This window comes from Hippocampus bargibanti, linkage group LG13 (assembly GCF_051943395.1).
Source record: "Hippocampus bargibanti isolate YZ-2025 linkage group LG13, ASM5194339v1, whole genome shotgun sequence".
NCBI lineage: Eukaryota > Metazoa > Chordata > Actinopteri > Syngnathiformes > Syngnathidae > Hippocampus > Hippocampus bargibanti.
In genome coordinates this window covers 7,274,351-7,299,817 of record NC_142746.1, presented here as the reverse complement: position 1 = coordinate 7,299,817, position 25,467 = coordinate 7,274,351, and the positions used below count along the sequence as shown (strand labels likewise).

At 40.0% G+C, this 25,467-nt stretch overlaps 3 protein-coding genes across 3 annotated transcripts; 1 reads left to right on the top strand and 2 right to left on the bottom strand.

The window, feature by feature from the left end:
• Positions 1 to 55: 55 nt before the first annotated feature.
• On the bottom strand, positions 56 to 4,588 carry LOC148889170 (NFU1 iron-sulfur cluster scaffold homolog, mitochondrial). The gene is made up of 8 exons (XM_089011800.1): positions 4,491 to 4,588; positions 4,040 to 4,128; positions 3,830 to 3,965; positions 3,608 to 3,674; positions 3,336 to 3,447; positions 3,203 to 3,266; positions 852 to 1,026; positions 56 to 691 (listed from the first exon to the last, which is right to left on the bottom strand). The coding sequence occupies exons 1-8, from the start codon at positions 4,556 to 4,558 to the stop codon at positions 623 to 625; spliced, it is 780 nt and encodes a 259-aa protein (XP_088867926.1). The 5' UTR covers positions 4,559 to 4,588; the 3' UTR covers positions 56 to 622.
• A 1,161-nt stretch (positions 4,589 to 5,749) lies between these two features.
• LOC148889169 (transmembrane protein 150A) lies at positions 5,750 to 15,393 on the top strand. The gene is made up of 7 exons (XM_089011798.1): positions 5,750 to 5,924; positions 6,789 to 6,836; positions 6,918 to 6,980; positions 7,069 to 7,136; positions 8,564 to 8,694; positions 10,628 to 10,805; positions 13,800 to 15,393. Exons 1-7 carry the CDS (start codon positions 5,860 to 5,862, stop codon positions 13,985 to 13,987), a joined length of 741 nt encoding a protein of 246 aa, XP_088867924.1. The 5' UTR covers positions 5,750 to 5,859; the 3' UTR covers positions 13,988 to 15,393.
• Positions 15,394 to 16,100: 707 nt separating this feature from the next.
• Positions 16,101 to 25,260, bottom strand: eif4e1c (eukaryotic translation initiation factor 4E family member 1c). Its single transcript, XM_089011799.1, has 7 exons — positions 25,193 to 25,260; positions 24,095 to 24,177; positions 22,010 to 22,105; positions 20,770 to 20,833; positions 20,574 to 20,687; positions 20,213 to 20,352; positions 16,101 to 17,041 (listed from the first exon to the last, which is right to left on the bottom strand). Exons 1-7 carry the CDS (start codon positions 25,208 to 25,210, stop codon positions 16,927 to 16,929), a joined length of 630 nt encoding a protein of 209 aa, XP_088867925.1. The 5' UTR covers positions 25,211 to 25,260; the 3' UTR covers positions 16,101 to 16,926.
• Between the last annotated feature and the right edge of the window lie 207 nt (positions 25,261 to 25,467).

Here is a 25,467-nt window from a genome sequence, read left to right as displayed (position 1 = left end):
TCGATGACCAGTATGTGTTCTTTTTAGTTAGAATACTCCCACATCACTTCTTTAATTCATATTTTCACAATAGATCATCTGTTTAATATATCAAGCATTTATTACACAATCGTTATTCAACAAATGCAAAAAAAAAAAACAACAGTATACAGTGAAAATAAAATGTATTGCAATGCATGGACACAAATTGCTAAAGTACAATTAGCTGTGTTCTTTTTATTTAGAATACTCCCACGTCACTTCTTTAATTCATATTTTCCCAATAGATCATCTGTTTAATAAGTCAAGCATGTATTACACAATCATTATTCAACAAATGCAAAAAAAACCTCCAAAAATACAGTATACAGTGAAAATAAATACAGCAAGACATTTGAAGCCAGCACAGGCACAACTTCACAAAATGGACTATTTTTTTGTGGGTAGAATAGGCAAACGATAAATTTTCACACCACATTAGTTTCGTTACCGGAAAGGCATGCTATTTCTGTGAAGAAAAGTGACAATGATTATTTTATCCGTAGCTAGCAGGCACAGATAAACACACAGGAACAGCCCTTCTTCGTTCCTCTCCTTTCTTTTCTTGAAAATCAACCAGTGCATTTGTCAATCAACTTGATGACTACTCTTGTAATTTGCGTTCCAGCTCTGAGAAAACCTTTGCGTTGACTTCGTCGACTTCATCTTCCACCTGTCCAGAGAATGAGAACAGTAGAATTTAAAACGGTGCTTGAAACTACAGGACTCTATATCCTGCATTTCATCGATAAACCTGGGTTCATGGAGAATAGCTCTTGAATAGCATCCTGTTGTTTTAACTGAAGGAGCCAAAAATTGAACACAATAGCTACCTGCTCCACCGATGTAACTTCTGGAATATAGAACTGCATCATGTTCTGAATGCCGTTCTTAAGGGTCACCGTGGAGCTGGGGCATCCTGTGCAGGAACCCACCAGCTTCAGCTGCACCGTGCCGTCCACAAAGCCCTTGAAGATCACGTCACCACCATCCTCCTGAACTGTCGGTCTGCAGGGATTGGGATGAGAAAGAGAGATGTTAATGTTGTGATGCCTGCTGCGGTCAAATAAATGTTTCTGAGGTATCAAATGGACATGGCTGCTCATTTTAATATGACCAGAACAATTCATTACACCAAGCGTTTTTTAGTCCGAAAACTCGTATAAATCAATACATGACTAGTGGACAGCATTACTCTAAACCAGCCATGGGCAAACTACGGCCCGCGGGCCACATACGGCCCGTTAGGCTTTTTAATCCGGCCCGACGAACCTGCCCAAATTGTAGTAAAAACAGCGTCTGAAACTCATGACAAAAAGTTAGCGGGACAACAGGGCAGATAACTGAGAAGTTGCCTGCCCCATCTTTCCCAACCTGAAGCACAATGAGACAACTAATCACATTAAAAAACATTGTCAACATTGTACCTACTACAAATGCTACCTTGCTTAATTTACGGTAAATGTGCATGGCTTGATTTTGCTGCAGTAGTCGATTGTCATTGTGGTGCACAATGCAACGTTTGCATTGCTTCCTACGAGCCACTCAGCCCCTTTCATGAGTCTCACGTACACTTTACAGTCACGGTTTAATGTAAATGTACGTTTTGTAGCGTCACATATGTTGTTAGCTTCTATTGAATCTTTCTTCTGGGCTGAGGTTCTGTGCATCTATTTTGGAAAATGATATGCAATTGCACGACTTTATAACGCTTGCGAAAGTCCGGAAGAAAGCAGCATGCTTCTGATTGGCTGCCGTGCCGAGTATGCAAATTTCACTGCAGGTTGCCTATGTCTTTGTGCTCGGCGACGGTACACGTGTATTGTTTGCGCGTGAAGGCGAGGGCGTCAGTGAGGAGTTTGTTGAGCGCGCGGTCAGGACAAACCATCTATGATTTGGCGGAATTTAACACAAGTAGGTATTATTGAGCTTGAATATTTCGTTGTGGAATAATATGTTTTGAATGTTGAAAGTGATTCCATTTTTCAATAAATGTTGATTTCTTTAACTTTGCCCCTTCAATGAAAACCTATTAAAAACAGACGCAATCTTGATGAATCACAGTGCATGTTATTTTAATCTATTTCCATTTCCTCCTCAAAGTATCTGCGAAATAGTATGTAAACGCCATATTCCTTGAGACAAATTTATTAACTGATCATGGATATTTTTCACATTTGAAAGACAGTTAATAAATTGGGTTCTTACTGTGCTATGAGGTTTGTACACACTACATTTAAAGGACAACCGGAACCATTTTTTTGTGTTTCCCACTGACATTATAAAAACGTTTTATAGCATCTATAATACCCAAAACAGGCAGGCTGATATTTTTAGTTAAATGAAAAACACCAGTAAAAATGACTTCAAAATGAATCCGGAAATGGCCAGTTTCAGAAGGTCCCACCCCTTTGTTCGTGACGTCACGCCATGACGTCTTGCCTTGCTCGAGAATCAAAACAATGGCTTCAGATTCGGAGAAGATGTTTTCTTGTTACTCATCCAGTTATGAATATGATTCAAATAGTTCTGAAGAGGAAAGCATAAATGTTTGCAAATGATTCAAGGAGTCCTCCCATATCAATTCGAGCCGCCAATGACAGCAATGTAGCACCCAGAAAATGCAGAAGATTGCACCCAAGCTCCGTTGGTAATGGGCTGATTTGTCAGCTGGGAATGTGTCAGCGAATATCAAATAGTTGTCTTGGTGCAACACACGATTCACCATGGCGTTATTTATGTGTTTTCCTTCTAATTTCGCCATCAACACGAAATTTTCAGACCAAACAAAGTACCCAAAATGCATTGTGTGTCGCTTTCTCGGTCAGGGGCGGTCCAAACGTGACGTCACATGGGGATCGTCATCAACTCGAAAACAAGACTTAGTGAATATACAGCACAAGTCTTAGAACGTAAACTATAGCTATATGCTGTGGAATCTTTGTAAAATACGCTCAGTCAAAGTCATTTGAAGTGATTTTATAAATTATGGACATAACTTGTCGGGAGGCGTCGGTTGTCCTTTAATGCTTTAGGTTTAGTATTTCCGGCCCAAACACTCCCTCCAAATGCTCCTGGCCCGGCCCCTCTGTCAAATTTTAGAACCCAGTGCGGCCCGCGAGTCAAAAAGTTTGCCCACCCCTGCTCTAAACACATATTGATACATAATATAATCTACATTTACCTGATTCTGGTGTCAAGAAGTTCCTTAATCATCAACACCACTTCGTCATCATCTTCAGAGACACCTACATGTCACAAAATCGACATTTGAATAATTTCTCGAGCTCGCTCCTCCTCAGTTCTCTGAAACTCACTACTTTCTGGGTGCACGTCTCCTGTTGTGATGGGGTCACCGCTCTCAAAGAATTTCGCCATAGCCTCCAGGGCACTGTGTTTGATATTTGTCCACTCCAAGTCCTCATCTATCTGTTAAGGACACCCTAAGTTTATGAAGGTTCTAAATATGGACAGTATATATTGGGGCCTGGTATACGGGTTTCATAAATGTGTTTTTCTTCAGCATTGTTTTTCAGTTTCTTATTTTAGCAGGGTAAATGATATCCCCTGTTTTTCATTCAAAACGTACTTTTGTGACGGTGATGAAGTCTGGGCCAAAGAACACACTTTTCACTCCTTCGATTTCAAACAGGTCCCTGTAGAAATCATGAATGTTGTTGTCATTGTTGCGTTATTGATTATTCTACCAAACTTGATTCATTCAGAAATGGTACCAGAAGACCACGAGTTGGTCAGGCCAATATAAAACAGGAAACTACAAGACTTTAAAAAGGAGATAATGAATCCAAACCGAGCTAAAGATGAACACTCTGTTGAACTATGAGAGGGAAAATCCAGTGTCCCGCTTCCCAAAACCGGCTTATCTGGAAGAAACTTCAAGCTTCTTGGGTTTGGGGTATCTTCAGTCAGGATGGAAACCTGTCGTACTACGAACGAACAAAAACATGCGTAAAATAAGCTTAAAGTTAAGAAAATGGCCGCCAGCGGTCAAACAACTCACTTGGGACGTGTGTGCTTCTGTTGCAGGGTTTAAAAAGGACTTTCCTGCTTACGTGCGTATGGTAGGGAAGTCCAATTCGTTCTGGAAACCTATGAGAAATTACAAACGTGCATTAATATACAACATTTCTCAAACGGACATGTTTGTTTTGATGCGCGCTGTTAGCAGTTAGCTCACGTATGCAATTTCAATCTGATGTAATTTAACCCTGAACGAGTATGGCAAAACACCAAATGAAGCCACGGGCGCTATTATAATTACTAGCTAGAATACGTGATGACTACACAAAGTGAAACTAAACGTTTCAATTTCAAAAACTGCTTCATAGAAGCAGCTCGCTAATGAATTAGCTCAGCTCGTTCGTGGAATACACATTGCTTGATACAATTGTCACGCCTCACGTATCAATTGTTCAGCGGATTATAAAATGTAGTTTCGAAGGAGTTCACACCGAATAAGGGTGGTATTTCTCGAAATCCGTAGCAATGGACAGAAAGTCTGTCTCATGTGCGCCGCCATCTTAACTGTTTTGAAAAGTACGTTGGTGACGCCACCAATCTCCTCCAATGACCTCATAATCAGAATAATTTCACGACAGATCGCGGCTAATTTTATTCGATTTATTTTTTTTTATAACAAATAGTTATGATATTTCTGTTTTAGACATATTCTAAATGTGATTTTTGATCCGACATTGAAAATTGAATATTGCAATTGAGTATTGTAAATTAAATATGTTAAGTAAAGTTATTAAAATAAATAGCAGTGACGCATTAAAAGACGTGTTTTGATTTTAAAATAATGATTATATCAACGTCATTGACGGATTTGTTTGTGTTTGATGTTTTACAATTGTGAGTTATTCATCTAGAGCCCTCTGGCCGTCAGCAGCTGTTGATTTTTAAGGTACCCTCAAAAGTGATTGCAGTGATTTGTTCCGAAAATCACTTGAGTATATATGTTTGCAATATGAGCTGAAAATATGTAAGAATTGAGAACATTTTGGGACAGAATTGTTGAGGTATAGCATGAAACTTTTTTCACCAATTCAATTGTCGTGTAATTGTTGTTTGGGGTACAGCTGAAACTAACCCCAAGTACGTATTTGAGCTTTCCGGTATTATTTGGCTCACCTCGACAAGATAAACACTGAGAATTAGCACTCCAAGCGACGCTAGCCTGCTCGTGCTGTAACGTGTTAAACTCCTGCCCTGCATGTCACGTGGAAAAACCAACACAGGATGCAAAAAGAATGAGTCATTGATGACACAAGCCAGCAGCAGGGCGAAGGGCCAGCCCTGCTAATTGCTACGTTAACCTAATATTGGCACGTATCATTTAATCGTCGAGTAAAATGCTTGGGTGATCTAGTATACTTTACTGAAAACAAAAACAAAAGTAAAACATTTACTAAGTGTGTGGAAAGAACATTAACCAATTAACTTAATTGGAATGGAAAAATGCTTTTAGTTTGAAGGTGATTCATCTTCAACAAACATGAAATGACCCTGAACTGAATAATGACACCCACAAAAATAACACACAAAAGATAATGACTATCAAAAAATGAACAGAACAGCGAGTGATTCCTTGAGAACAAACAGGTAATTCCAAACCACGTCCCGCATCACGTTTGTTCTGTAGCAGAGGCGAGGTGTGTCAGAGGGGGTGGAGACGAATACGCAAAACAGAAGCTGACGTCTCATACTTGATCAGAAAGATGTCGGTATAAGCTCGACAGCGGGAGCCCCAACTGACAGCGAGGAAAGCGACAGAAGGGAATATTTCACGTCAACTTTTTTTCTGTCACTTTCTGAGACATGAAGCTCTGGGTGTTCTTCCCTGTGGCCCTCTCGCTGACATCCTTCATCGGAACGTGGGCTGTGTAAGTACACTTGAGATGCCGGCTTTCTGTCGGTGTATCTGCTGTTTCCAATTGCCATGCCTTTCATGACAATGCAAATAGTCATGTTTGGAATTGTCACATTACTACATGTTCGAAATATGCATACATTATACACTGTAGGTGGGACAAAAAATGTAAATATTGCATTAAAAATTGTGCTGAACAATTAATCCAATTCAAATCGACAACATCAGTTGTTCTGTTGTCAGGGTAAATTTGATGTACATTAGAATATATTTTATTTTATTTATTTAGTGCCAAATAATGTTGAGTGGTTTGGGGAAAAAAATCAAAATCACAATATTGAAGGGGCAATGTGGCATCAGGATTTGATTTTACTTCTCATTCAATGATATTGAATTTAATTTAATATTTTTTATTCTGATTAATGGACAGGTTTCAATATCAAGGTGGGCCAAATCTGGCCCGCTACATCATTTTATGTGGTAAATTAAACAGTGCAACTTCCATGGCAATTGGTAAAATATGAATAAAAATGTCTACTGTCCAATGAAGTAAATAAGACAGACATTGTAAACATGTTCTTGTTGCCAAACACCTCATTGCAGTAACGAATACATAAGTGTGATTAACAACTATTCTTGATTTATAATTTTTATTTTCTTTTTTTTAAATGATATCAGTCATAATGACCCTCCAAGGAAAGTGGTCACTGAAACGAGACCCCTGATGACAATTGGTTTGACATCCTTGACTGAATGTAACATGATGCTCATTCGGGGCAATTCAATATATTTAGTGCACCCCCCCCCCTCATTGCTTTCTTTAACTTTTACTCATCATTGTTTTTAATGTGTCCATATTTTTGTCGCATAATTCCAGATATGGCTTGGCGTACTCGAAACGACACGTGTGTTCGCTCACAGACTGGTGAGTTTGATTTCACTGCCACCACGACAAAAACATTAATAAAAATAATAATTTGAAAAAAAAAATTCCCTCCTCGCTTAGGTGGGGGGAGAATTTTTGCACTGTCAATCACACCACTGAGTGCTGTAAAGTGCCCACCATAAGGTAACAACAATACTGTACAGTATATCAAATTGTATCGTGTATTATTATGTCAGCTGAATTGAAAGTGACGAAAAAACGAAACTTGCAGCACAAGTGGAACCAATGTCCCGGAGAATTCACTTTTCACAGCGACCATCAACGCTGGCTCCTTTCTGTGTGAGTTTACCGATTCTAAACTTGACGCAATACTCAATGCGGTGCACCTGGAAAGCAATCACAGTGCTTTTACTTTGTCCACGATGAACTTGTAGTCTTATTTCGAGATGTCAAAAGCAACACACAAGACGTGCCGATGACAACCTGAGGAAAAGACGAAAATTCAAGTAAAAAAAAAAAAAAAAAAAACTGAGAAAGAGTCAGAACCCTTTCATGTAAAAATAATTAAAACCTGTAATATGATAAGATATCCACTGGAGAAACCTCTGTCCCTGAAAAGGTTCAAATAGACTTAAATAGAACAAAACATACCAAAACCCCAACTCGAGATGTTTGTGCAAGGGCTGACTAACACCTAAAGTAAAGTGCATTATCCACCCACAAATACACGGTATGATAAGTTAAAAATGAAAATTATTGGCGAAATGAATAAATAAATGGCCAATAAATAAATAAATACTCAAATGGTCAGCACGCCAGCTTCACAGTGCAGAGGTTGTGAGTTCGAGTCGTGCTCTGGCCTCCCTGTGTGGAGTTTGCATGTTCTCCCTGGGCCCGCGTGGGTTTTCTCCAGGTCCTCTGGTTTCCTCCTACATTCCAAAAACATGCATTGCAGGCTATGAACGCTCCAAATTGTCCCTCGGTGTAAGTGTTGATGGTGTTTGTCTCTGTGTGCCCTGCGATTGGCTGGCAACCAATTCAGGATGTCCTCCAGATAGTACCCGAAGACTGCTCGGATAGGCTCCAGCACCCTCCGCTACTGGAATGAGGATAAAGCGGTCTGGAAAATAAAATAAAATAATAAACAAAAATAAAATAAAATGTAACATAGCATAGCATAGCATAGCATAGCATAGCATAGCATAGCATAGCATAGTAGAGTAAAATAATGCCAAAAGTGAAACACCAAAAGAAATGATAATACGACACATTAAAAACCGAATTCCATGGCTGAATCAAGTCAGTCTAATTTCGGGCTAATTTCTCCATTTTTTCTTCCCCCAGAGCCACAAAATAATATGTTACGGCCACAGCTGAGCGAGAATTATTTTTTGGTGTGTGCCACCATTTACTTTGGCCCAAATGAGGATTTTTGCAGCTACAAATCGTATCTTATGCGCACAATATACTAAGTCATTCCTGGACCCAAATGAGTATTCTGTGGTCACAACTAGTATTTTAGTGTACATGATAGTTATTTCATAACCACAAATGAGTCCTTTTTTTCTGTGCATAATACCTCCTGTATGGCCACAAATTAATGTTTCCCAGGCACCAATGACCTTTTGGCGTCCACGTTATTAGTATTCTATTTCATCGCCACAATAACCTATTTTCTTTGTCTTATATTTGGCCCTGTGTACTTTCCAGATGCACGGTATACTGAAAAAGAAAAACACTGTTGATCTGAATATCTACTTTTGTAGTTTTGCTCTTCTCCATATTCCACCATGCCCACATCCTGGAAAAAAGCGGGCACCTTGCGACTTTGAGCAGATTTGCGCTGGCCTTTGGCGTGGTGGCCTCCATGGGATCATTCGCCGCCGGAAACTGTAACGTAAGTTTTGGAGCATATCTGCGAGCGATTGAGCAAGCCTGATAACGTCATTCACCACACAAATGCGTTTGTTCGGTTCTCCCGTGTGTCAGGACATGCCGTCATTTCTGAGCCGCAGTATGTCACCAGGCTTGTTTTGCACAGTAAAAAGTGCACAGTGGATAGACAGGAAATACAGCGCTCTTAAAATATTTTTTGTTTCATCCCTGCTTTACAAGCAGGAAGGTCGACAACGATGACAAATTGTGGAACGATGCACTTGTGACAATACTGGTTATTCATGCTACGTTTCACAACAAATATTCTTAGGTGATAGTAAGCATTCAAGTAAGATTGCAGGATTAATACCAACTACACGATAGCAGTGGAAACAGATAGCCACGCACGTGTGTTATGTGTAATAATGATGCAATAATATAGTCACGAGTTTCTGAGAAATATTTCCTCGCCATATTTAATTACCGTTATGTATGTTCATAACACACAATCCATAAATTCACACGGACAACTACGGCGTAGTCACAGAATAATGTACAGAGAACATTTTAATAACATGGCTACAAATTCTGAAACGTCCTGTTTCTGCCTGTTTAATTATCCAGTACAGCACAGGTGCCAAAGTCAAGGCCTGGGGGCCAAATCTGGCCCGCCACATAATTTTATTCGGCCTGCAAAAGTACTGAAAATCATGCATGTCAAGTGCAATGATGCTTTCTAAAGTCCGAACCAAAATTTCAAGTTGTATGTAAACCACAATAACAGTCATTATTCTTGACTTCCGATTTGAAAAGTAGTTATTGTTTAATGTGTTGTGTGTTCTGTATGTAATACGTGGAGGAGATTCTAATGGTTTCCCCAAATTCATAACGGCCCTCGAGAGGAAGCCGTTACGACAACGTGGCCCGCGGCAACAAATGAGTTTGACACATCTGCAGTACAGTAACAGAAGGTACAGATCAGAATCACAAAATTCTCATTACAAATTTACATTAAAACTTAATTAAAACTTTATTCTATATTCATGTATTACTAATTACATGACAGCGGGAATAATATGTATGTCATAATGTAATCAATGACATGGAGTAACATGGCAATCAGTGCTATGCCAAATCATTGGATGCTATACAAGTATTACCATGGCACCATCTTTTTCTTGAGGCCAAATAATTGCAGATGTACTAACTCATTCACTGCCAAACGTGCAAAAATGTGGCCAGTCCAGTGCCAGGGTTGTTGTCATTTTCATTCAAATTCCAGAACCCACAGAATATTGAGCTTTAGGAGTACATAAATATTCAATGCAGCATAAGAAACCATCTTTCATCAGAAATAAATAGTTCATTCCTAAATGATATGGGTCTGGGGTTATCTGAGCTTGAAATGAGGGCGGCTGTCCAAACTACAATGCAATTCACACATATTGGTTTATATAGCGCTTTAACAACAGCTGAAGCTAATTTCGGGAATGGCAGTGAATGAGTTAAACTGCGTCTTATGAAGTGCTTTGCCGCCATCTTGTACTGTCTCTTGGCCAGGTGTGTCAATGTCTTTTTTTGCCCGGGCCACATTGAAGTCACGCTTTTCTCTAAAGGATCGTTCTGGATTTGGGGAAAGCATTAGAATGCTTCATCTCCTCCACATATTACATCTAGAACACAACAAATGAATGAATAACTAGTTTTCAAATCTGAAGTCAACTTTAGATCTTTAGAAAGCATCCTGGCACTTGACATGCTTGATTTGCTCTAGCGGGCCGAATAAAATGATGTGGCGGGCCAGATTTGGCCCCAGTGCCTTTACTTTGACACATGTGCTCTAGGCTGTTCCAAGTCTTTTTTGGTGTGAAGGGCATTAAATACTATTGCATTAAATTCTAGTCATAATGCTCTTGGGTTACTATACTGTGTTGTTTGTTTTTCACTGCCATCAGCCTGGGTACCTGACCCTGCTGCACCACGTGGGGGCAGGAGTGAGCTTCGTGTGCATTTGCTGCTACACGGTCCTGCTTTGCGCTCTGACTGGTCGATATCTGCTGACAGGATATGAGAGATTACTCTACCCGCTGCGCATTGTGTCTACGGTGCAACAGATCATCCTGACTATCTGCTGTATCCTTTTTTTTAATTGTTTTTATTAGTGATTTACATACCTGTGAACCTGTACATTTTTCCCATACAAAGTACGTTTATTATGCATTTTAAGACGTGTGCGACGGACAAGAAAATCTGTACGGAAAAACGCAAATTTGTCAATTATGGGTACCATCCGGTATACACCGACTATCACGAAACGGCAAATCAATCAATCAAGTCAAACGAGTACGCCGCGGGAGCCTCTATCTCGGTATCGTTTTTTTCGTTGCAAACGAAGCGAGCGGTTTGATGCTACTGTACATCTGCCGCCTGGGGATTTCCCAGTGCATCATTCCGATCACACGTCAACAAAGCGAAAGCAGAGAAGAGCAGCAGCCCACATTACAACATCACTTTGAAATTTCTTTGAATGCAATAATCAAGTTGCAATGGCCGATACCTGAATTAAAACGCCATACGTTAAATGGAAGAGGCAAGCATCACTAAGAGTGGGAATAAAGAGGAGCAAATCTCAGGACGAAACGAGGGATAAGGGATTAATACTAAACTTTGAAGAAAGGTGTGGAATAATCGTATTGTGTTGCTTGCAAAAAAGACGTGAAAGTAGCTGCCTCCGGTTTCTCTGATTTAGAGACGCATTTTGATACAAAGAGCCACGCCAAAAACGTAGAAAAAAATATGGTGTCAGATTATTTTGTATTTTGTCAGGGAAAATACGACAATTTGTGAGGGCATGGAGCCATGGAGGTTGACAGGTATGGATTCTTCAAGTGTGAAGTGTGTGGAGAGTTGGGTGCATTCAGGTGCGCTCAGTTTGTTCGAGAACTGATTTGTGGTTGTAAACCGAGGCATAAAAAATCTACAATTTTTGGTCGAGAACTGAGACGTACGAAAACCAAAGTCTGACTGTATTAAATATTTATCTTGTATAACACTGCTAGGTTTTAATGATGGTCGCGCTTGGATGGCCAAATATTTTTTGAAGTGGAACTTTGGTGTAAAAGATTGGAGAAGCACTACTTGCGACAATGTAATGGAGTCATTTCATGGTGTTGGAACAGGATGTGTGCAGGGCTGACCAACTCTGGTTTGTATTTTGTCAGGGAAAATACGACAGTTTGTGAGGGCATGGAGCCATGGAGGTTGACAGGTATGAATTCTTCAAGAAGATTTAAAGAAATGTTCTACTTTTTTTCAAAATATATTTTTTTCAAAGAGGATGACAACTTTCTCTGTAAAATAAATAATTGAAAATACGTTTTCCTCAAAATGACATGTAGAATGAAAAAAATACTACGTTTTTAATGAGGAAAAAAATGTCAGAAAAAAATTGTATGGCATATTTTTGAAGAAACCAACACATTTTTCCCCCTCGAAAATAGAACAGGAATATTATGTGCATAAAAGGGAAACACACATTTTCTTACAATTATATAAAAGGTGAAAAAAAATCACTGCTTCGCACCCCCTCCAAAAATCTTTAAAAAAATGTCAAACAATAAAATGCTAATTATTTACTGCCCCAAAATATATTTTCCTATTAATTATCAGGAAAAGAAAAGCTTTTAATTTCACAAACCAGATATCAAAAATAATTATGTTTAATCCAATCCAATACAAAACAATACAATACAATACAATGCAATATACTGTATGTATCCTAATCTATATAGCGCTTTCACAACAGCTGCAGGTGTAAAAAAAGCACTTCACATAATAGTCAACACAAAGCAAAATACAGTGATACCTCTGTTTATGAAACCCTTGGCTTACGAACTTTTCGGTTTACGAACGTTACATTTATAAAACATTTACCTTGGCATACAAACTAATTTTCGGGATACACACGGAGCTGCCACAATGAGTGATGTGTCGTTCGCGAACAAGCCCATTCTCCTAACAAGAAAATGGTGGCAGATTGTTTTATCCTCTATTCCCCAGCCCCAGTCGTCGGTTAAAGCCACGTGATTGGTCAAGAACGCAGCAGTAAGGGGCTGGGGTTTACAGACAGAGAGAGAGGAGTGAGGCCGTTCTCCCAAAAACAAAATGGCGTCTTTGGTTAAAGCCACGTGATTGGTCAAGAACGCAGCAATGGAAGGTGCGGGGGGGGGGGGGGGTAAATATTAAAGCGACAGGCAGACGACAGAGAGAGTGATAAAACACACAAGAAAGGGAGACGACAGAGCATGAAACAAAAAAACTAAAGTGAAAATAAAACAAAAGTGAAATGGTGAGAAAATGGATAGAAAAAGTGAAATTTGGACTTGTTTCAACTTTGATAGTTCAAAAGCAGAGTGTAGACTGGAAGGTTAAAATATCCCATCAATCAGGTTCCACAAATAACACGCACAAGCCATCTGTACACTTGATGCAAAAAGCTATCAACCCAGCTAAACAGATCACAATTGATGAAGAACTAGATACAATTATCACAAAGAAAGCACCTACAAGGGATCATTCCTCAAGATGGTGAAAGAAGAAGGCTACGTTCCTTATCAAGTGTGTAATGCTGATGAAACCGGCCACTCCATTCCATCAAGCCATCGACCATCACAAAGGTAAATAAAATGACTTTATTATACAGTGCAGTTTATTTCTTTAATTATAATACCATAGCACATTTATTATACATATAATAATGTATATTTTGTGTAGTCTTAAGGCTTAGAAAATTAGAAAGTAGAAAATTAGGTTTTATCAGGACCTGGGAACGGATTATTCTCATTTTAATGGTTTCTTATGGGAAATATTTTTTTGGGATACACACTTTTCAGCTTACACGCTGTCTGGGAACCACTTAAGTTCGTAAAAGCCAATGTATCACTGTAATAAGCACAACAGGAACATAAAAACATGGACATCTTACATTTTTTATTTTCGTAAACGTGTCTATTTTTAAAAGTCAAATAAACTCTTCACCAGTATTTTTGAGAAAATCTGGCAGTAATATATGTTTCTTGAATTCCAAGCCTGAATCCTTGTTAATCTTTAACACCAAGCCTCACTCAGACGCGTTCTGCTTCGCCCACCATGACTACTACTACGTGCACATGTCAGCTGTTTTTGAGTGGATCCTCAGCGCCAACCTGGAGCTTTTTGAACTCAGCTACGTCGCAGAATTCAGTTTCTTCTCCGCATACATGCTGTCCAATCTGTACAGCCCGCGCGCGGAGGAGAGGCCGTTCATGTTGGTCTGACGGACGTACAATTAGAACCACAAGAAGGCTGCACGGGTCCAACCGGAGAACTGGTAGACAGAACTTTGAATATATGAAGACTTTCTGATGGCTGACTATTGATGTCCATATTCATTCATGACTAAACTCGCACTGTGAAGATGACTCATTTTGCATTGACGTCTTTCATCCCTCGGATGTTAAAACTGAAAAAAAGAACTACTAAAGCCCTGGGTTGCTAGGATGCTAACATACACCATTCTTAATAGTGGATGTCATCATTCTCATCAAGGTGTGGATGAAAACCTGGACGACGTCCATGTTATGGAACCAAACGCCCAATGTATTACGAGTGACAGAAAATTGTTCTGTAAAGGATAAGTCATTCAATACGACGTGTTCAATGACACCTTGAGAGTGATCCGTTACTCCTTTTTTTAGATTGGAGTTTCTAACGGGCTGGTTTTGCATTTTAGCTTGTCTGCAAATATTTTAGATAGAAGTGACAATGAGTGAGGTTTGGGAGCTAGTGAACAAGTAAGAAAAAAAAAATCTTCCGGTTGTTTACTGCCACTTCTAGCATAATGCAAACTGCCAGCGGCAGGCTAATGAAGCGAGCATTAATGTTAGGTCATTACAGCGCTTTCAGCAACTGATATTGGAGCATAAATAGTGCAGACAGATATAACAATACTCACAGGCATCCGCTCTTTATCCTCCGCAAAGAATCACTCACCTTACTGTGACTTGCTGAGGAAGTGAAGACCAATGTCTATTCATTTGAATCAAAATACGTTTGAATTGATTAATTTTCTAATAAGTGCTGGAGTCAATGTCTGCAGTCTTTGGGCAGTTCAAATATACCCTGAACTGAATCAGGTTCCAGGACACACATAGGCGAACAACCACTCATACTTAAAATAACACCTCAGGACAATTTAGAGCAGGGGTGCTCACACTTAGCATGGAAGTAGCATGGAAGCTACTTTTGACATGACCAAGTCAAAATGAGCTACCCATTATATTTATTGATAAATACATTGAGGATTCTCATCCACGTGTTTGTATACTTTTTGGCGTTATAGTATTAGATTATGAAGTGAACAACACTCTGCCTTGAAGTTTGTATTTTTTCAGTGTCAAGTGCAGATTTGTATAGTTTTCTGAATTAATATTCCCCCAAAGGTATCAGTGTTGCATGTCAGTTTTATTTAAATAGTCTACTATTTGACACGCAGGTACATATGCAGGTAACATCAGTTAAGACCGTGTTCCGTTCCGACAAAACGGAAATCAAAATCCATTCAAAATGGCCTACGAGACGTTTACATGACAGGATATTATACGATGTCAATCTGTTGTTTTTCTATTGAATACTGTTATATACCAAAATGTTGACAGTTCATTTATAAATTGTATAACTTTTAGTGTCATTTTATATTTCGTATTATCGATTTTTATTGTGTAACTGTACCTGTACAGTTCATGTATACACGTTAAGACTTACCTTTTCGGGTTGTTTTTATTTTATATTTCATATCGATTTTTTTACTGTGTAACTTTACCTGTAATGTATACAAAACGGTTTACTGTACAGTTTATTTATAAATGTTATACTTACCCTGCTCTCCTGCTAACGGCCAAAAAACGTCGCCCGACACACACGCTCGGATTCATGCGGACGCCGAAGAAAAAAAGTTCTCCCAATTGCCCTGTCGACGGCCTGACTCCGCGCTCACGCGCGGCCCGACGCGCCCGACCGCCGAACTCGCCGCGAAGCAGAATGAACTGCCTCAAAGAGGCGGCCGCGCCCGACGCCGGCCAGGATGCAATGGCAGCCACAATGCTACATATGGTCATTTGGCAGCGATATAAAAAAATGTTCTTTCTCTCTGTGCTCCGACAAATAAACATCCTACTTGTTCGATCTAAACAAGGACCATCTCAAGTCTTTATTCTCACAAATGCATCGCGAACACGCTGCAGACCTCAACAGCGTTGCCGGGCTGCCACCTCGTAATGGTGCCAGGTGGCGTAGAATTAAAAAGGGTCTGGTGGTCATAAGTATGCCTTGGACTGAGCATAAAGACAATGACCGGCTGCTGGTACTTCAAAGACAATACATGACAGCACGTGCTTTTAATGCAAAGCATTTCACCTTTACTTGAAGAAGGTAATATACATCCTGGGTGGAACAGATAAAGATACACTATGCTAAGGGCAGGGAAAAAAATAGATCATTCACAATATTTTTTTCAGGTTGCATCAAGAGAGAGAGAAATAAAGATGGCAAGTGTCATTATCTACAATTTGTTAGCGAGAGAACAGTGAAAATTATACACAGAAAAAAATGGGGCCATCTTTACTGTATGGTACACTGTAAAAAATGTCCTCCGAGAATGCAGTGGTCCAGATTTTCACCCTAAAAATCATTCGCTGTCAACTGCAAGGCATACATTATAAATACACGTAAAGAGGGCAAAAGGGAGGAAACAAAGAACAAAACAAATACTACAAGCGATAATCTACAATTCCAGCATAGCTGAAAAAAATAAGTGGCCTTAAAAATCCAAACCACTGGGGAGCGTGGCCACAGTTGCTTTGTTTGTTTTCTCTTTCCATAAACCAAAAATATTGTAGATTCTTCTCGATGGCCTTAGAATTATTGTGTCACACGTGAGGGAATAAGTCAAGTTAAAATTGCTCTTCAACTATTTCAGGTGCATACAGTTTCCCCATCCATTGGAAAAAAATACTGGTTATTTTATTTTTTTGCTCTGTTGCAAAGTGAAATTAAACAGTGGTGCATTTGTTTGTTTTTTTTTCGTGAAAGGGAACAACGCTGTATCGTCGTTGACTCAGACTCAAAATATTAACATAATGAAGATGACGGTTTGAGCTCGCAATTGTTGTTAAAATCTGAAAGCGGTACGTCGGCGTGGCGACGGTTGAGGGCGTTTTCAAATGGAGTACATGTTCTTAGTGGTGGAGCCGCTCTTGCTGGACGTGTCGTTGTGCGACTGGTAGCCCAGCATGGCTTTGCTGGGGATGCTCAGAAGGTCCTTGTACGTTTCTCTGCCGAGGAGAGAAAACTGAAGAATCAGGCCCAGGCCATTGTCTTTAATTTCCCGTCAGTGTGTATAAAACAACAAAATAATACATGAAGGGGTGAAAAAAGTAATTGGCAACATTTGGTTTAGCCCCAACGCAATACAATTCATAAAATGCAGAATATACACGAGTCCAAAAAAAGCTTTGGAGCCCTCTGGTGGCAGCTTAGTGGTGTTCTGTTTAGTTGATGACAAAATAATGTTTCTGCATCTTTGCCTGCACAGCGACAACAAATTATCTGAATAATCGACGTCGTCCAATTCTAAACACTTCATACTGTTTGTGTAGACTGTTTAGACAACTATTTGTTGACCAATTCGTGTTGACTCTTTTTTCCGATGACGACCTTTCCGTTTGACAGAATTCCTTATGAGAGAAGACTTGCGACAGTCTAGCTAGCTATGAAGCTAGCTACCTAGCTATCTTACTAGCTGGTTGGCTAGCTGTCTGGCTAGCCATTGTTTCACTATTTAGCTGGCTAGGTATCTATCTATTAGCAGCTGTATGCCGTGACTGTAAAGTGACCTTGAGTTTTGAAAGTTACTTATAAATGAAATGTATTATTATTGTATCTATTAGCTAGCTTTCTATCTATTTGAGTTACTTCCGGGTTGGATGAACGCTCTTGCGTGTGGCTGCCGCTGCTCACCCACAGAAATAAACTTATCCTCCGACTGTAAAGTGACCTTGAGAGTTTTGAAAGGCGCTTATAAATGGAATGTATTTATATATATCTGCCCTTATACAGTACCTTGCAAAAGTATTCAGCCTCCTTGAATCCTGCGATCTTTCGCCACATTTCAGGCTTCAAACATAAAGATATGAAATTTATTCTTTTTTAATTACAGTAAAGTCTCGTTATATCGATATTCAAGGGAGTCCGAAAAAATATCGATATAACCGGGACTATCGATATATCTGACCCTGTTTGCATGTAATTTTCTCCGTGCGTGCATAGAAATAGTATCGATATAATCGACTATCGATATATCCGATATCGATATAACGAGACTTTACTGTAATTAAACTTTAACAAAGAAAAAAATGGAAAAGTGGAGCGTGCAATATTATTCTGCCCCGTTGCGTTAATACTTTGTAGCGCCACCTTTTCCTCCAACTATAGCTGCAAGTCGCTTGGGGTATGTTTCTATCAGTTTTGCACATGGAGAGACTGACATTCTTGCCCATTCATTCTTCCTTGCAAAACAGCTCGAGCTCCGTGAGGTTGGATGGAGAGTGTTTGTGAACAGCAGTCTTGAAATTCTCAATTGGATTCAGGTCTGGACTTTGACTTGGCCATTCTAACACTTGGATACGTTTATTTTTGAACCATTCCATTGTAGATTTGGCTTTATGTTTTGGATCATTGTCCTGTTGGAAGATAAATCTCCGTCCCAGTCTCAGGTCTTATTCAGATACCGACAGGTTTTCTTCCAGAATGTTCCTGTATTTAGCTCATCCATCTTCCCTGTCCCTGCTGAAGAAAAGCAGGCCCAAACCATGATGCTGCCACCGCCATGTTTGACAGTGGGGATGGTGTGTTCAGGGTGATGAGCTGTGTTGATTTTACGCCAAACGTATCGTTTTGCATTTTGCCCAAAAAGTTCAATTTTTCTTTCATCTGACCAGAGAACCTTCTTCCACATGTTTGGTGTGTCTCCCACGTGGCTTGTGGCAAACTTTAAATGAGACCTTTTATGGATATCTTTGAGAAATGGCTTTTTTCCGGCCACTCTTCCATAAAGGCCAGATTTGTGCAATGTACGATTGATTGTTTTCCTATGGACAGACTCGCCCACCTCAGCTGTAGATCTCTGCAGTTCATCCAGAGTGATCATGGGCCTGTTGGCTGCATCTCTGATCCTTGTTTGAGAAGAAAGTTTGGAGGGTCTGTAGTCTGATCCTCCTTCCATTTCAATATTATGGCTTGCACGATGCTCCTTGAGATGTTGAAAGCTTGGGAAATCATTTTGTATCCAAATACGGCTTTAAACTCCTCCACAACAGTATCTCGGACCTGCCTTGTGTGTTCTTGGTTTTCATGATGCTCTCTGCACTTCATACACAAGCCTGGGACTATCACAGAGCAGGTGAATTTATACGGAGACTTAATTACATACAGGTGGATTCTATATATCATCAGTCAGTCAGTTAGGACAACATTGGCTCATTCAGAGATCCCCACTGAACTTCTGGAGTGAGTTTGCTGCACTGAAAGTCAAGGGGGCCGAATAATATTGCACGCCCCACTTTGCAGTTTTTTATTTGTTAAAAAAGTTTACATTATCCAATAAATGTCATTCCAATTCACGATTAATTCCCACTTTTTGATTCTTGACAAAAACAATTTCATATCTTTATGTTTGAAGCCTGAAATGTGGCGAAAGGTTGCAAGATTCAAGGGGTACGAATACTTTTGCAAGGCACTGTAAATGCTTACAATTCCTGTATAAATGTTGTAGTACACCGTACATTATTTAAAATGAGAGGAAGAAAAAAACGCAAACAGAAATGCAGACAGCTTAACGCTATGCACACGCTATGCTTTTATCAATATGACCATACACAGTGATAAAAAAACACGATAGGGGATTACTTTTGCTGGTTTGCCGTGACGATCAGCGGCAGTAGCATTGTCGTTGGCTACCAGCAGTTGAGACCGACTGGATTTCAGCCATAATGGTCTATTGTAAGATCGGTTCACAATTTAATATTTTTTTTCCCATATAAAAGTTGAAGTACGCCGCACATTATTTGAAATGATAAAATATTAATATATGGGGAACACATACAAGTTGACAGGCATGATTATGGATACCGGAATCTCACAAGAGAAAGAAAACTAATCATAGAAAAAAATAAACAAATAAGACATTCATGAAATGAAGTTTTACAAAAAATGGAACGACGGCTTCTTCAAATCACCACAAACAAACAAATAAATAAATTGGCGCAGAGACCTTAAATTTCGTTTCCGTTGCTTATCGTCATTTTGGTGATATTTAGCAAACTAAATAAATTGGGGTAAGTTTGAGGTTTTTTTTAAATACGAATTTTCATGACATCCAATAAGCTTGATCGAGAAGGACATGGAGATGAAGCGTCTGTCAAAAGAAACAAAAGCAAGGAGCTCACCCAATCTTCATGATGGCCTCCCGGTTTTGGCAGTTGCCGGTCCAGATGGCTATTTTGTCCGCTTTGTGTCTGACGTTGACCACGGCTCCGCACACGTCCTCGCTCGCCTCGTCAAATGACTCGCCCACCAAACACAGAAGCTGCGGAAACGCACGCGTCATCAGAAACACACGCGACGCATACATTGGGATGCAGTTGTTCGTTCCATTTTTTTTTACGGATGCCGAATTGATTTGTGTTGTTTTTTTGAGGCAATTGACCGCGAAGACATCACAACATGTGGCCATGCAACATGTAACCTCATCACACGCTTAGCCCAAATGTCAGGAAATCTAAACGTCGCTCGGCGCGCCGCTCTCACCGTCTCCATCCAGTAGCGGTCGAGGTCGTTCTGCCGCTGCATTTTATTGAGGGTCATAAGCCACCGCCCTCCCAGGTTGTTGCGGTCGTCCTCCCACATGGGCTTGATGCCATCCTGCAACGTTCGCACACGCGTCTCAGCGCCTGCTGTCGCAAAAGCGGCAGATTTTAAGGCTTGTTCGCGGGGAGGCGAGTACCTTGAATAAGCAGTAATCGCAGCCGTAGACGAGCTTGCTGGGCTGCTGTATGTGGTTGTAGAGTCTGGAAGGAGCCAAACAAAAGCTTCAGAAAAGGAAAGATGCTCTTTGGTGGGAGTTTCGGAATGAAATTGAGCAAGACATGGTTTCAAGTCGAAAAACAAAATCATTTGGACCGGTTGTAATTCAAGGTACCGCTGTCAATCATGAACTGATGATTTCTGTAAATTCTTCACTGAGCTGCTCAATAGCGACTTTATTCGACCTGTTCTTCTCTGAGTCAGACAAGACCATCTTCCCCGGTCAACAGAAAACAAAGGCAGACAGAAGAGAAGCGGTCTTAAAAAAAAGTAATCAAATATGACGGAGAACGTTTTTTTGGGCCGCTCAATGATTTTTGACAAACAGCCACATATTTGCAGACAAATATGTAAGAAACCGGTAGTGCGATAACAAAATCTAAAGCAGCTTATGGGGTGGTGTTGCTATTTTCTTGATCAGTATAAGTGTTAGGTTACCAGTTATTGTGACTTGTAGCATGATGATGGATGACCAAGCCTGACAAACTAATTTACAGTGAACCCAAGACACTTTTACTCCTCTCACAAGTTGGAAAAAATACAAAAATAAAACAAAACAGAAAAAGAAATCGCACTTTTAACTCATTCACTGCTATTCACAAATTTATTAGCGCTTTGTTACAGCTTCAGATCCTGTTGAAGTGTGATAATAATCAATATGTATTTTATTGTATTTTATACATTCACACCCATTAAAATCTCAGATAACTCCAGACCCATACAACTTAGGAATTAACTCTTTTTTCTGATGAAATAAGAGAGTGTAAGGTTGCTTACGCTGAATTGAATGTTTATGTCGTTCTAAAACTCAATATTCTGTGGGTCCTACAATTTGAGTGAAAATGACAAAAACCCTGGCACTGGAGTGGAAACATTTTTGCACATCGTCTGGTAGTGAATGATTTAATGTCTATGAAAAAAAATATTGTGTTTGCCTTATTTGCAAATTTCCCCATTGTGGGACAAATAAGGTTTTCTGATTCTGATTATATGATACTTTTCCACCTCATTTTTGTAATGCGGATTAGATTATTCTTCAAATTTAATGAATGAACGAAACATGTTGAGGCGTGGGAACACCATGCTGCACGATTTCAGGGAGGACCGGTGATGGGGAGGAGGGGAAGCTGATTTTGAGTGCACAGCAGAAGAATACTCACGCCCAGAAGTCCTCCACTGTGTCAAACTTGGAAATGAGACGCAAGTTTTCCGTCCAGCTTTTGCTTTTGTCATTTTTGAAATACCACAGGGCCCATCTGAGTTCGGGAGACAACAAGAAAAAACAGTCAACTTTCACACAGTGGTGGCAAAGGACCAAAATGGGGTGGACACGCTCACAACACGCCCTCCAACATTGGCAAGTGTTGTTCTCACACACCATTGGCAACTGAGGCAAGCGAGCAACAAGGGAGGGGTCGCAAGACGACAATGCTGCCAGAACATATATACGAACAGAGTGAAAAGCGCAGCAAACAATCGCAGCATTTGTTTACGGCCACCGAGGTGATTCTTTCATTTGTTTGGGAGTGTGGGCGGGGGTAATGTGGGGCCATCAGGTGAACTCCATGACTCCCTATGTGGCATTTATCCCACCCACCAAAACACACATACCCACGCCGTCAACAGTGACAGGGAAGGCACACTCGCCACCGAAAAAGCTTGTCCAGTAATCCTTTGCTACTTCGCGGTTCAATTATCGCGGCCCTTGATGCATCGCAGATTTTTTTTCGAACCTAAAAAAAGGCCGCAAATGGCAGTGCAAGCCACAACAACAGTACTGTAAAACAACAGCGGGTCACAGAGAGCATCATACAGCGTTTATTAGATTTACTGTTGTTATTTTGTAATTTATTCATCCATTTTGAGGCTTTACTGTGCTGCAAATGTACAAAACGCAACATTGGTTCAGTAACCAAAAACATCGCTTTCATTTGGCCACACCTGACTGAGTCGACAATGTCAACAAAATGTTCATCACTTTGCTTGCTGTGCATTAATCGTCTTGACTTTGTTTACATTCATGTGATGCCGCGTTGTCAACTCGGCGTTTTCTTTCTTCATTTGTTTTCATGCTGACTGGGGCTGAAGCTGATTGGCCGAAAGACGACACTACTGGAAGCATTCAACCTACCTGAATGCCTCTCCCCCCCGATCTCGCATCGCGTTAGTTAAGGTTACGTACTGTATGTATTCTCATATTTTCATTCGTACTGAATACGCCCCCCTGACAATGGCCCCTCAACGCCTTCAAAAACATCCAGCAAACCCAAAAAGAAGAAAATGATTATGCCGCGGTTGCACACCATTACAACGTAAATGAATCTACGGTGCGTTACATCAAGAAAGATGAGTAGTGTATCTGTAAATATTATATTTTATATAGACGCTACTCAACTTACAAACGAGATATGTTCCGAACGGTCGTAAGGCAAATTAATTCCTAACTTGATTCAATGGTATATTTTGTATGGAATGTATGTTTAAGGCTTATATAAGTATGTTAAATGTTTAAATAAGTATGTTTAAGGCTTGTATAAGTAAACTGTATTGGTTTGTACCGAAAAATAAACATTGAATAAAATATATGCTCTATAAAAATATGAACATGTACAACTGGAGAGAATACGACATGGTACTACAATAATGTTTTATATGTACTGTTGTTTGTAACTTGAATGTTCGTAAGTAGGGGAGTGTCTGTATAAGGTGTGTTGATAGTGTACTGTTTACTTTATTGCATTGGAGTTTTGTACAAACACTTTATGTGCTCCTTTATGCATGTACTGTACTGTTTTCCACTAAATTTGTCCTTACTAATATTTTTACAAATACAAATGTCCTTACAAATATTTTTTGTACTCGTTTTGTATTCGTTTGCCAACCAGGACTGGGCGGCAGCAGAGCGATGAGGAGCCGCAAGGCAATGAGACTGACTGAAGCAATCTGGTGTGTGTGGTCTCCTCCAACAAAATATAATATAGATAAAATTCAAATAATTTGAGTTAAATGTACATGTATACGACTGCATTTTCTTAAACTAGCGTACGTTTTACCATGCCTGCGTCAAATAATACAATCTGTCTTGTGTACGTGTTAAATAAGGGAATATAACTAGCAACAGACACTGACACGATGCTATCCGGTGTGCCCGACGGTCGTGAAAATACGGTCTATGTTTGGCGGGGGTGAGTTTTATTGGGGATCTGCGTAACAAGCACAATCATGGGCTGTTGCCAATCTCTCACCTGTTTTGCAAAGGGTGTTTGATGTACTGTTCCTGGTTTGTGACTTGGCTGTCGGATTGCTGCTCATCAGTTTCGGGTGCCTTCTGTGTGGAACAAAAGGGGAAAAAATACATTGGCAAGCATTGATTAAGAGTTAAACCCAAACCTTCTCACCACATTTTTATATGACAAATTGGCTGAAAACACATTTTTCTTTGATGAAAAACAGAAACATGTTGCTTATGTTGGCATCGGGTTGTGCATATGCGAACCTGCCAACCTTATTATACGAGAGTGCCCCTTTAGAGTTGGATGTCACTTCAATACAACGCAATGCTACTTTTATTGATTTAAAAAGTAAACCCAAGCAAGCATTCGTTTAAACATAACACCGCTTAACTTTCCTCGAGTGCGTTACTAAGCTTTATTCAACACGTTCCTCGCCTTAAGTGCCCACGTGTGACTTTAAAGACCACTGAAAGGTCGAAATGAAATTATTCAAACCAAAATTACCATAGAACAACAATCAGCAGAATTCCCTCCTTTCCAGCTATTCGAAATGATCTGCAACACTAGCTACTCTACACCCGACATTCACAGAAAGATACATTCGTGAAAGCTCTATTGTGAACATCGCTGCAATTTTCTTTGTCGATTGCGAATATTTAATTAGCCATCAGTGCTAGCATGACGGCTAGCCTAGCCAAGCTTACATATTCACACACGTGTCACAATTGAATAAACTATTTAAGAAGACGTTCAGTTAAATCGTATCAAAGTTGCCGAGAAAACGTAGCATCATTAACATTTAGAACAGGTAAGCCTGCTGTGTGCTTTTATTTCATCCTAACGAGTCATTGAATGGAGTTTGAATGAAGCGACGCCCAACAAGACAAGCCTCCCTTCCCTGCCGACAAAGTGAGCCACTGGCTCAATGCTAAGTGCTGCTAACAGCTATCCACGCCAAAAGACCCCATTTGAGACCGACGTCTTTGACTATACTCGAAGCCGTTCCCACTGCGTGCTCCCAAATTGCAAAGTGGTCAAACACGGTGAGGTTGCGCTTATTTTTTTGGGGAGGATGGAGGAATTCTCTGAGTTAGCACTTGCTCCACTTACCGGTTCCGACGTCGCCATCTTGACTGTAGAAATTGTCTGCCCGTTAAGACCACTGAGTCATACGGTAGCCACTCGCGTATGGAAGCCTGTAGCATCCAAGCATAGATGATATCTAAACAGTTGTACACGATATTAATGATCCTCTTGCCACATTTACGAAACAACCTCAAATTAAGCAATAAAATATTTTGATAAAGTTAGCTGGTATATCGATACCGCACAAATATGGCTGACCGTAACTGCAATACCATTGCATTAAACTGCGTAAATGCCAC